General features: G+C 36.6%; 1 protein-coding gene across 1 annotated transcript; it reads left to right on the top strand.

Annotated features, from left to right (window-relative positions):
* POLR1E (RNA polymerase I subunit E) lies at window positions 1–11,826 on the top strand. Its single transcript, XM_072404527.1, has 12 exons — window positions 1–148; window positions 1,033–1,136; window positions 1,510–1,586; window positions 4,586–4,683; window positions 5,053–5,108; window positions 5,659–5,803; window positions 6,065–6,175; window positions 7,251–7,347; window positions 8,301–8,431; window positions 8,770–8,851; window positions 9,751–9,882; window positions 10,962–11,826. Exons 1-12 carry the CDS (start codon window positions 91–93, stop codon window positions 11,119–11,121), a joined length of 1,251 nt encoding a protein of 416 aa, XP_072260628.1. The 5' UTR covers window positions 1–90; the 3' UTR covers window positions 11,122–11,826.
* Window positions 11,827–12,576: the final 750 nt, after the last annotated feature.

Here is a 12,576-nt window from a genome sequence, read left to right as displayed (position 1 = left end):
GCCTCTTGCTGCCCTTCCTGTCCCGTTTGTTGCGTTCCACCCCCTGATTTGTAGGAAGTGTTGGTGGCATAACGTGTGTGCGGGTTACTCATGGCTTCTAAAGCAGTGTGGGAGTACCGGGGGGACCCTGAGCGGGCAGCTTTGCTCGGTAAGACCGACTAATGTACATGCCAGGCTTAGTGCAGAGGGATAATGAGACCTAAATATTAGTCAGTGCTGCTATCAATAGACTGCGCATTATAGGGCTGACATGAGAGCAGCATAGGCCACATACATGTGATATTACATTGTGTATTGTCCTATATCTAAATGGTGTGATAAGCTTTTATTAAAGTGTACCTAGACAACCCTTTTTTGTTAGGTAAAAATTCGTTTTTTTTTTGTTTTTTTTTTAAGAGCAACACCCTTTTCTTTAAAGAAAAAAAAAGCTGCAGCACCGCCCCCTAATTCTAGTGAATGGGAGCACAGAGCCTCCGGGCATCCCAGGAGGCTTTTGGGTGCTCCTTCTGCGTATGCCCAAGCATCTCTGGCATGGGCAGAAGGAGCCTTTTTGTGAAAAGGGAAAAAATTGCCGATCTCGCACATGCGCAGTGAGTTTGGCAAGTTTTTTTCCCATCTATGTCACATGATCTTGCGCCTGAGTCGAGTGACATAGGAAGGAAGTCATGCTAGCCAAGGTTTTAAACATAAGAAGATTGTGTGTGCCACCATAACAGGTGAGTATACACAGGGTTTAGTACTGCTTTAGGATCATGTTAATAGGGAAAAGGTAAGACTAAAATATTTTGTTTTACTAATAAAGACTATGGATAACAAAGCCAACATATTAATTTTTGAAACAAAACTTTTTTTTAAAACTTTATAGGGAAACAGAAGTTGCAGCAATATTTTACATCATATGTTCTGAGAATTGAAATAACATATATGCAAAACAGGATGACAGAATTTTAAAACAAAGTCAAATGCTTATGTGAAACAATGCCTGTGTATTTTTTTTTAATTCTGTGGTTTCTTTAATCCTTTTTTTTTCAGTTCAGTTTTCCAATGGAACTATTCAGAATCCCAAGGATGTACATTTCACTTTATATGAGAATGAAGATGAGAAAACCCCAGAAGCAAAAAGGCAAAGAGTTTTGGTATGGCCATGTGAAACGCACAAATAACGTAGTATTTTTTTATTAATATGATTGTTCTTTGACCTTATATCAGGACAGTAAAAAGTAAACCTTGTGTAATTTTTGAACATATTGCTGCAAGTGCTGAGACATCTAATCACCAAACCCCAGCCTGTTGCAGAAAGAGGCTTAAGTCGCATTATTAAGCATACCCAAACGGGAAAGTCATTTTCGTGGGAGTTACTTCAGTTTCATCTTTACTGTATATGTTAGATTTACTTCTTTATGAGGAAACTCCTTCATTTCAATAGTAGATTATTATTTGTCAACATTCTGAAGCTGTGCTGGGTAAAAATGAGAATTGATGATTTGAGCATGTACATTTATTTTCCAGACAGCAGACACAGACAGACTAAGTTATGAAGGAAATAATTTCTCATCTGAAACTGCAAACGGCACCCCTCTGTGCAAGTAAGAAAACTGTTAATATCTTTTGTTATTATTTTTCACCTTGTAATTGAAATAGATTGTGCTAACAGCAACAGTAAAGTCACTACAGGTTTTCACCAAGACGATATTGTTGTTGGACACATGCCTCTTAGTGAAATTAAAAACATCTTTTTCATTTTATTACACCACTATGTCTCTACAGAACACTGAATTGATAGCCCTCAACCCAATCAATTCTAAAAATGTCAATCCAAATCTTTAAACCAGCAGTTGTATCAAATTTACTAAGCCAAAGTGAAAACTCTTTCTGAGTCCCAATCTTTGAAAACTGGGACTGATGTGTAAGATCAGGTATAACAAGCAGCCATTATTTATTAGCTAGGAATGACGACCAAGGAACTTGCCAATCTAAAGATTACCACCTTTTCTTGTATTTCCTTAAAAGTTGGCATCTTTCCAGCTGTCCCTAGCACTGCACGGGTTCATAATAAATATTTGACAATTCTGAACTGCTCAGTACTGCACCCATTCATTTCCTGGGCGCAGCCACTAGTAATATGCTTTATCAGTGTTCTCCCCAGAAATTTTTTTTCCACCGGGTGGGGGGGACTGTAGCCCGGTGGTAAAAAAAAAAAAAAAAAGTGGACGGGGCTAGATACTGGAAATCCTAGTTTTTTTTATGCCATAGGTATCCAGTAACCCCTGCTATTGTGTCAGTGTGGTTCAGTGTGTGATCAATGTGGCTTAACAAATTAGGCTTAGTTCACATTAGCAGTTAAAAAATGCCCCTCCTGAGTGACTACTTGGCAACTGCTAGGCACCTGGGATTAGTAACCTGTGATAACTGCTGGCCACCTGGGATTGGTAACAGGCGGTAAGTGCGAGGCACCTGGGATTGGTAACAGGTGGTAAGTGTTGGGCTTTTCAGGCCAGCAGTTTTTCAAGCAGCAGTGGTTCCTGGCGAGAGGTAAGTGAGGGGTAAACGCAGCACATGCAACCTTATTGCCAATGTGAATTCAGCCTAACTTCAGATAACACCTCCTAGCGCTATACCTAGGTAACACAAAGAGGATCATGCATGTGATCGCAGATGGGGGACAGGACAGCCAGTTCCCTCCTCTCATCACTGCCAAAAACAGAAACTTCCTGTGAAATTTATCCTCCCGCAGTGTGATAGCTGTGAGTGTAAAGTCTGCTTGTCAGATTCTGCAGCCTAACAACTCAATGTGTTCAATCCTTTAGATCTCCTGAATTGTTGGTTGTGAATACCTAAATGACCTACCTAATTACCTACCTAATTTTAAAGTACACAGAGGAATCACATCGCTACTTATAACCAACATTTCTTTTTTTAATTTCAAAATATGGAGATCATGAGTTTAAAAACGTGTGCAAATTGAACATTTGGATTGCTGTTTTATAAGAAAGTGTACCTAGGAGCCTAAAATTGAAAATGCAATTTCAGGACTCCTGGGGCCACTTACATAGCAAGAAACATTGGGGTGGGGGCCCCTAAATATTTTACCTACCTTTTTCCAAGATATATTTGTAATACTATGCTGTCTTTTCTGCTTCTGTTCTTTGAATCCCAATGTATCTGGAATGGGGAGGTGCAGAAACTGAAAATGTAGCTGCAAGTGAGGAACAGATGTATAAACCCCTAAAATTTCATTAGCATGACATCATTGGAACATAAAAACCTCTGCCCATCAAACTGTCCCTAACTGCTTCCCTAACGTGAACCCCAATTTCTCTAGAACAGAGAAGCGCAGGTAAACAGAATTATGGGTGCAAGTGGAGGACACATGTGGCTAACACCTCCCAAACTTACATCTCTATGGCATCATTACATAAAGTCTGCCCATCAAAACACGCTGCCCTGTTACACATGACTGTACCCATCAGTAACTAAACCCCAATTTTGGTTTGATGAACAGAGTTTTTTATGTAATAATGATGCAATTGTGATAAAACTTTAGGGGGTGTTATCCACAGATATTCCCCACACATTTTCATTTTCCTACACCTCCCTATTCCAGAGAAATTGGGGTTCCAGTGTTAGAAATGGGCAGTATTGTGTAACAGGGCAGTACATTTGCCATAGCAATGACATTTTAGTGTGTGTGCGTGGGGGTGGGGGGTTGTCAAAAGGTGTCTAAGGCACACTTTTAATACTGCAACCCCAATGTTGTATTTTCACAAGATTTTGCAATTCTGATCCCCATATAAAATTTGTAAAAGCTGGGACACACGCACACGTCCCAATCTCTTCATAGCTGTGCTCTCCTCACTCCGCCCGCCTCTTATCACTGACTGGGGAGAACTATGCTACATGGTTTACAGATTTGGAGTAATGGTAAACATACCACAACCTCACCTTAAAACAGTAGACAAATAGTTAAGGACACAATTTCCATACATACTCTAGAGTTAAAGGATTTGTATTTGTCCCCTTAGTCCAAAGGGATACAAAAACCTGCCAGGAAGTCAACCCTATGATTTTCCTTAACTTTAGGTAGGGAATATCTAGGTCACTTTTTACACTGTGTGAAAGAAGTGGGATGTGGATGAGCCAACATGCCTGCTTGCTCCACATGTTCACTTGTTTCTTATAAGTATCCATACGTGACATTTAAAGGTACTACTTACCGTCATTTTTAAACTGTCTTTTGCAGTACTTTCTTTGGCCATGTTTTCAGTCTTTACTCAGTATAAGAATGTGAACCTATATTGCATATACTGCTCTATACTGGGAGATTTTTTCTTTCACTTTTTCACTTTTCATCTGTATGGTAAAGAACAGGCCTTTCCCTTCTTGTGTACTAGGTAAATCTAGGATTTAGGAATTCCTCTGCAGCTAATAGTTTAAACCTCAGATAAATGCTAAATTTATTGTAGAAAGCTTCACAGTTGGCAGATCATTTAGACTGCTGCTTACTGCAGTTCTGCTTTACCTACCATTTGACAAATCAGTCTTGAGGAACTATGTGATATACTTGTTAATTTTTATTAATTTCCAGATACTTTGTTGGAGTTCTAAATAAAGCCACTGGAAAGATGGAGGTGTATGATGCTGAGCTCATAAAGATGCAGCCAGTGCTGGAATCTGACAAGAAGAGTAAGACAAAAATGCTTTCAGTATGATGGCAAATTATTAAAGTCTTTTTAGATATCCATGTTTTTGTACACTTTTTTGTGGATTGCCTTAACATGTATTATATTTGCTTGATCACTTCTGTATTACTGAATTGCACACAGTCATGGTACCATTTTGTAACCTAGTATCCTTTTATCAATAATTTTAGGAACTGCATACTATGTTATCATAACTAAAATAGACAAATACATCACTGTTGTGAAATAGATTTAATCACTTCTCTTCACAATTATTTGCATATGTACATATGTTGACCATTTTAGCCCTGTATTGAAATTCATGAGTGCCAGTGTTCTCATCAATGCTATTAACTTGTATTTATTTTTACAGAGGAGAATCCAAGTGTAGATGTTCCAGATATACCAACAAGAACCTACAGAGAAAAGGTGTGTTCTACATTTTTTATTTTTATCCTTGACAAATTTTCAATTCTTAAGGAGAATTCTATCTGTTTTGTTTCCTAATGTATAACAAACCTTGGCAATTAAAGCTGAAACACAAATGCGTGGAAATTGCCTTCTGTAAAAATTGTATGTAAAAACAATTGATTGAAATTATAGTCCATTTAAATTACATATAAATATTGCCCTGTTATCTTGGGGGGGGGGCGCCCTTTCAGCCATTTGTATGTTTGTCGTGTGTATATGTATATCTCAAACATGTCAATTTGCTGTAAGGCAGAGTACCAAGACAGATTTTGTCATTATGTATACTTCAGTAAGCTCTTGCCTAAGAACATAAAGGTGTAAGGTATTGTTATCTCTTGATAACCTAAATTTAAAAAGTGCTAATCTTATTTGCTAGCTTGCTTGTTGACTTAAGTTTAGCAGTATTATTCTAATGCATAAGGACCCATTCCTTGTATAGATCCAGAAAAATAACATTTACAATAGTATATAGTAAACCACTGGTCTCTATCAATTTAAATTTTAACAGGTAGATGCTCTCATCGAAGCTTTTGGTACCACCAAACAAAAGCGTGCTTTAAATTCTCGAAAGCTGAACCAAGTTGGCAGTGAAATACTAAATAAGGCAATGGAAAAGGCCGCGGAGGATATCATTGAGAACAAAGGAAGAACAGGCAAGGGATCTTCTTTAAAAAAAAACTGTATTCTAATAATAATAATATGGAAGACATTTTTTTTTTTTAAATTATGGTCTTTATTATGCTTCTTTGTCATTTTATTGTCTATGCACAAATTGTTGTTTATACATGGTTCCGGCAGATAGGTGCTAAGCCCATATTTCACACAAAACTGGCTTTTTATTTATTTATTTATTTATTTTTTCTTGAATTACCAATGCCTTAATTCCATGTTAACTTACTATTTGTTTACTACAGAGCTGCTAAATCGAGCAATAGCCCCGAAAAAAGAGTTGTTGTTGTCTGTCTTCATGCCTCCATGTAATCCTAATGCAGATAAGCCAGAAAATGTCTACAAATTTGATGACCGTATCCTTTTATTGTATGAAATGAGGCGTCTGTCTTCAGTGACACCTCCGACACAGAAAATCTTGCTGCTACTGCTGCTTCTAGCTCTGCATGTACCTGTCAGAATATAGAAGCATGCTGTTTTATGTGACAGTGTCTTAAGTTTTACTTTTCTACACAAGCCATTTGGTTTGAGGTATACAGGGTATTTTTACAAAAAAAAATATGTGGTAGCTGCACTACAATGAAATACATCTAAAATTCAGTACATGGTCTTTTTTCATTGTATTTTATTTAGTGACCTAAAAACTATTTTGTTGTATAAGCCACATATAGTAATGATAAATTAGAAATACATGCCCTACAAATTTTCAAATTATCTTTTGTATTGAATGTCCTCCTGCCCGTGCATAAAATATTGATAAATCATTGATAATTGTTAAATGTTAATGTATAATTTATTAAATGTTATGCCAGACTTTAATTTGTTAATTTTTAATTTGCCATGCTTCTATTATTTAAGGAGTATATAAAGGGTCTAGATAAAAATGTATAAAAAAAAAAAAACATTTATAAAGCACATTGCTTGTCTTGGTCTCCAAAGCATGGCAAGTCCCACAAATTCCTATGAATTGAACTAAAAAAATGTGATGAAAAGAACCTACGACCATGACTGGTAAGCCATGTGACCATGTGTCTGTCCTCATGTTGGCATTATATGGAGAAAATTCTGAAGAGTCTTTTTTTATTATACTCTAAATAAAAGGTGTGCTTTAAGATTAATACTTTGGGTGTGCAGGTGATAGTAATATCAGTTATTCAATTTAAATAGACCTCTAAGAGTTTTCACAGAACATATAGTAAAAAAGAAAAAATGTTCCACTACACATGGAAAATACATAATTATGCTCAAAATCCATGAATATTTTAAATGCAAAATGTGTAAATGCATTTTAATAAATTCTTTCCATACTGTAACATAATAAAACACTTGAATATTGTATAGTGATATACTAGAATATCAAGTTTTTGATGATTTTCCTCTTTTTACATTCATTTTACACTGGCCTTGTTTGATCTTAACTCTTAAGTCAAGTTATCTCCCCTGTGGAATATGCAGCTTTGGAAAGTGTCTCCACTGTTTTTAGGAAACTCACATATGAAGAAATCCTGCGGATGACAGAGAAAAAGGAGTAAGCCATTTTTTATGTATTGGGTCAGCAGCAGGTTTAAGAAATAGACATGTTGGCATATTTTCAAGTTTAGGTTATGGTATTTTAGCCTGTTCTCTCCTCTGCTGTCAAATATGCTTTACTTTCTTTCTCTTTACTTTTTAAAAATTAGTTATCCATAGTTAGATGTAGAGAAGATCATGTATGTGAAGGTGCATGCTATGTATTATTTAGATGATTGAAGCCAGAGGTTTAGGTTTAGAGCCAGAGAGTTAGTACTTTCAAAAGTTCAGCTTTGGCAGCTGTTTTCACAATAATATTACAGAATACCTGCATTACAGGTACCAGTAGTTGCTTTACCTTTTCTCTACATGATTGTACTTTGACACCTCTGTAATGGAAGGACTGTAGTTGCCATTATATAAATGTCCTGACTATTGCCTTTAAAGATAAATTTTGGGATAGGCAAATATTGAATACAAGAGGCATGTGAATCTGTGCATGAATCTTGGTGCACTTTTTGTATTTCTCAGATCTGTGCAGTAAATCAGTGACATACTGATACTTTACACAGCTTCCTGTAATAGCTCTTTCTCCATTCCATTCCCGCAGGGTATATGGTCTTGTATCAGTACCCCTCCTGTAGTTCTCTGCAGGCAGATTGTAAAAAGTGGGCTTGCTGTTTGCCCCCCACAGCTCTACTCTGAACAAGATTGTACTCTACTCTGAACAACATGATGTATCTAAGTTGGCAGGGCTTAAATACAAGGCAAAACTAAGAGGAAAAATGTTTGCAACAAACTGGTTCACACAGGAATCAAGTAATATATGAATTGAAGGTCATGTTGTATTTTACTGCCATTGGGAATTATGGGTACTTTTTGATGATAAATGTAACGTTAGATGAGTAGGTGTGTGTTTGGTTAAAGGATCATTGTTCATCAATCCCACTGAATCTCCTATTTTTCATGCAGACATTCCTCATTCATCCTACAAGAGCTACAAGATCTTGAGTTAGAAACTGATGTTGACCACCAAGCTCGTGTTATGTGGTATTTGGACAATCTGATTAAATTTAGCCAACTTAAAGTTGTTAGAAGGAAAGGTCAGTACTTAAAGCAGATTTTAATGTATATGGCCAAAACTTTGTATTGGTATTTGTATGTTCTCCCTGTGTCAGCGTGGGTTTCCTCCCACATCCCAACAAAAAATTGCAGTTAGGTTAATCGGCTGCCATTTGACTACATTAATGACATATGACTCATTAGATTAGAAGCTCCTTTGAAGGACAGTTAGCAACATGACAATGGACTTTGTGAAACTCTGCATAATATGTTGGCAATATTTGAATACTGGCTTAAAACTAGTGTGTGTGTGTGTGTATATAATATAAATTGCCTGCTTATGTAATTTTTAACACTGTTGCTTTGTTTTCAATTGCAGATCTTATTAGCAAAGGATGTCCAGCTGTTATTTCTGGAAACCTATTGAAAAAATTTACTGTGGTTGTCTACAAAAGAGGAGGGTAAGGAGGAATCTATTTTAAAATTAGACCAGTACCATACTGCATCACCAGTTTTGTTTAAAATATGTAGTGCTTTCCTGGGATGAGTTGCCATACGTAATTGTTTATTACATATTTTGTACATGGAAATCCATTTTTGCGAGGTGACAATCGTCAAACTTCTTATGGCGTCCTTTTTTGCAGTTAACATTAGCTCCTTTTTTTGATTTGCATAACCCAGAATGGTCGCATTACCAAGTCTCCTGTGGGTAGGTAATGAGTAGATACAACTATGTCTGAATTATTGACAGTGGTCTCCTAAAATGTAATGATTAGCTTTACAGTTAACTCTTTAAGTGCTGTACAATATTGCAAGATGTCAAACATATGTAGATTGCTATATCACTATCTCTCTTTCTCATGTGTCACAGCAGGTACAAGGGAATCTACTAGTGCAGATTTTTTAAGTGGTATCTATGCAGGCCAATGATTACTAGGTATTACATGTGCACCTGTGAAGCTAGGCTCTAAGGATATGTGTTGGTTTAGTTTTGGTTGTTCTTTTCATCTTTTTAGCACTTTAGAGACTGGTGGTGTATAAAAATGTGACTGTGATTTTATATTACTAGTTATTGGGCTAAAAAAATTATTTATGGTATCACAGTACAACATTCGGTGCCTGCAATATACTGCTGTTGTCAGCACAAAACTTTACACATAGAGGGCCTTTTCATTACTGAGATTGTACCACCTGTATGGTTCACAGAAATCCATGCACAGCTTTAAAAGTGACTATGGTTTGAAGAAGGCTTTCTTGTGTGAGCTGAAGTGCCTGGAGGCACATGTATTAATCATACGATCTGGTGAATTATTTATTGTTTTGAGCTGTCTTACAGCTTGTCTGTTCTTATCCCTTTTAGGCTTCAGAATTGTATATCCGGGTCAATGAAATCTAAAATTGTGGCCTATGTCCTAGCCTTGGCGTTGCATATCTCAGATTTTCAGGTGGATCTGACATGTTTACAGAGAGACTTACAACTAACAGAAAACAGGTGAGAGTGTCTGTACACTGTATAATACGCAACCTATTCAGTTGTAAAAAAAAAAACTGCAGCCAATGCATTAATATTTCAGCAATAGATTTGTTGTTATAGCGCTGTCTGGGCTAATGCCTGTTGATTAATAAGGAGGGAAATCTACCTACCAGACTTTCCAGTTCTGCCCTGCCTTTTTCTCCATAAGCATTTAATGAACACCATGTCCCATGGACTGCATTAAAATTCAGGAAATATCTGTTAGGCAGCCTTGTTTTATGGCATAAACCTTTTTCCAATCCTGAAGTCCTTACTGGAACCCCTATTCTGTAAATCATTTGTGCCTCTCAAGAAAAGTAGCCTAGGGATGAGACAGGGTGATCAAGAAAGGCACCTCTCATTGTGCACTTTACTAGTAATGTCTGTACAAGGACATTATTCCTCCAGTTGTTGATTCCAGTTGTTTATTACTGTTTCCTTGTGGGTAATCTACCCTGTGTATCAGACAGACTTTTAGAAACCAAGGGTTATTCATTTTATTGTTCCCTACCCTCCACCTAATTAAAGTCAGCAGTCTTCCACCCCTGGAGAAGGACTTTTTAAATGCATCAGGCTCCGTAGTACAAAAAGAATTTAGGGTGTACACATGTAAATCATTGCTCATGTAGGTATGTTGCAACAAATGACCTGATCACAAAGTGGCTCACTCTTCTTGTGTTTCATCCCCTATAGGAGGAATAGTAATTGTGTGAAGAGGCAGGCAATTAATATAAATTATACATGGGTGTTGGCTTTGTTTCTGCATCAATGACATGTTTTCCTAAAGGGACAGGCTACTTATAAAACACATTTAAATTGTGAATGTCTTTGAGTTCCAGGTGTTTTGCTGAAACATTTTTTTTCTTCCTGATGGTAGTATAAGTAACTCGCTGGTGATTAGCCTGCCAGCAAGCTACTACTTTCTTTTTTTTTTTTTTTAAGTAGGTTGAGCATTTAAGTTCAGTGCGATCCTTCTCTAAAGCACTGTATTTTTGTGATACATTGGTGCGGTGATAAGTATAGTGAAAGTACTGATCCTATCATTTAATGTATTACAGGATAGTTGAAATCGCTAAAGCAATGGGGCTGAGGATCAGTGGAAGGAGTATGTACACTGAAGTATCTTTTGAGGAAAATCACAAGTTTGCCACCCTGCGGCTCCCACTGACTGTTCACAAATATTCAACCAGAATAATTAGGAGAAAGAAAATGCTTTAGCCAACTAAAGCATCTGGTACATTGTGACATCATAAAATACTATGTTTTCTGAATGTATTACTTGTATAAACAGAACTGTTGTCATTTGCAGAGTTCCTTATTAATTTGGGAAAAGAATAATAATGTTTAAGTTTAAAGAAGAATAATGTTTAAGTTTTTTTTTTTTTTGTTCTGTTTTGTTTTTTGTTTTTTAACAAAAGTATTGCTGGCATAAAATACATTTCGTTGGCTGTCCAATGGATGAACAGGATTATCCGCAATGCAGTTGGTGACGGGATCCTGGACCTGTCATTGCTGCAGGGTTCCTGCGAACAGGAAAATCTGTTTGTGATTGCTGATTATGGCAGCTCAGTACTTGCCAGCAAGCTCAGTCCTTCTAAATCCCTGCTTTGACCTTCTGATGTAATGTATCAGCAGTGTGGTCTGCAGTTGGAAAGAAGAACCGTCATTATTTTCTATAAACCGTAAAAGATGTAAAAACAAATGCAAGGGTTTAAATGGCATTGTGAAAGGGAACTCATTTATAGACTTTATTTGCAAAAGTTTTTTTCATACTGTTTAGGTTGAGTTCAGTGCCTTTGCCAGATATGAATATTCATCTTCAACCAGTTGCTTACAACACAATGAGCCACAGTCCTGGCCTGCTCCTTAAAGAACAAGTGTGTTTAAAAGACTGAAAATAAACTTTGTGTTGGTTGTAAAATTGTTACCTTGTCAGTGGCTCTTTACGATCACAGATTTGTAGAAATAATATATTTCTGGCAATCTATACAACTGCTCTCTACTGATGCTGCAACAATGGGAGCCATAGCTTTTTTTCACTGACACATCTTCTCTCTTTAGCCAATCACGGATTCTGTAAATGGCCAGTGAATGACCAAGCAGAGAATGGGGTGATAGGGTGCTTCAGTATAACTCGGTTGCACTGTTTTACTGGGACTAAACTAGCCCCACAGATTCAGTGATTGGGATAGTTCGAGGGACACTCAAGGAAGTAACTTTTTATTATACAGCTATTATAAAAAGTTTATTTTGTGGATGAAGTTGTCTTTTAAAGGATAAATAGCTGAATACATTTTTTGAGCAAATACACATAAATTTCTAGCAATCCTGCTTTTTTGACTGCTTTATTAAAGAGGTTGAAATTGCATATAAATTATTGATATTTCATTTCAAATAGATTAGGGCTTTTACACTAAATAGCAAAATATATGTGGTTGATATGGGTTTACTTTTCATTGTTCATCTGAAGATTCTTTGGTGGTGAATTTAAAGGTTACTGAAGTTAAAACAAGGTGAATTAAAGGGTAAATTCTTTTAATAGATAGCAAATTCAGGAAAGATAAAAACTCTGTGACTTGGACTGGGAGACAATATTGTCCTCAAAAGAACAGAGAACGGAAATGGGAATGTTTTAAGTCTGTTCTACAATAGCACAGTGAAAAATATATTCCA

The sequence above is a fragment of the Pyxicephalus adspersus genome, chromosome 3, assembly GCF_032062135.1.
Source record: "Pyxicephalus adspersus chromosome 3, UCB_Pads_2.0, whole genome shotgun sequence".
In the NCBI taxonomy this organism is placed as follows: domain Eukaryota; kingdom Metazoa; phylum Chordata; class Amphibia; order Anura; family Pyxicephalidae; genus Pyxicephalus; species Pyxicephalus adspersus.
The sequence above is the reverse complement of the archived record's forward strand: the minus strand, read 5'-3'. Positions and strand labels throughout refer to the sequence as shown.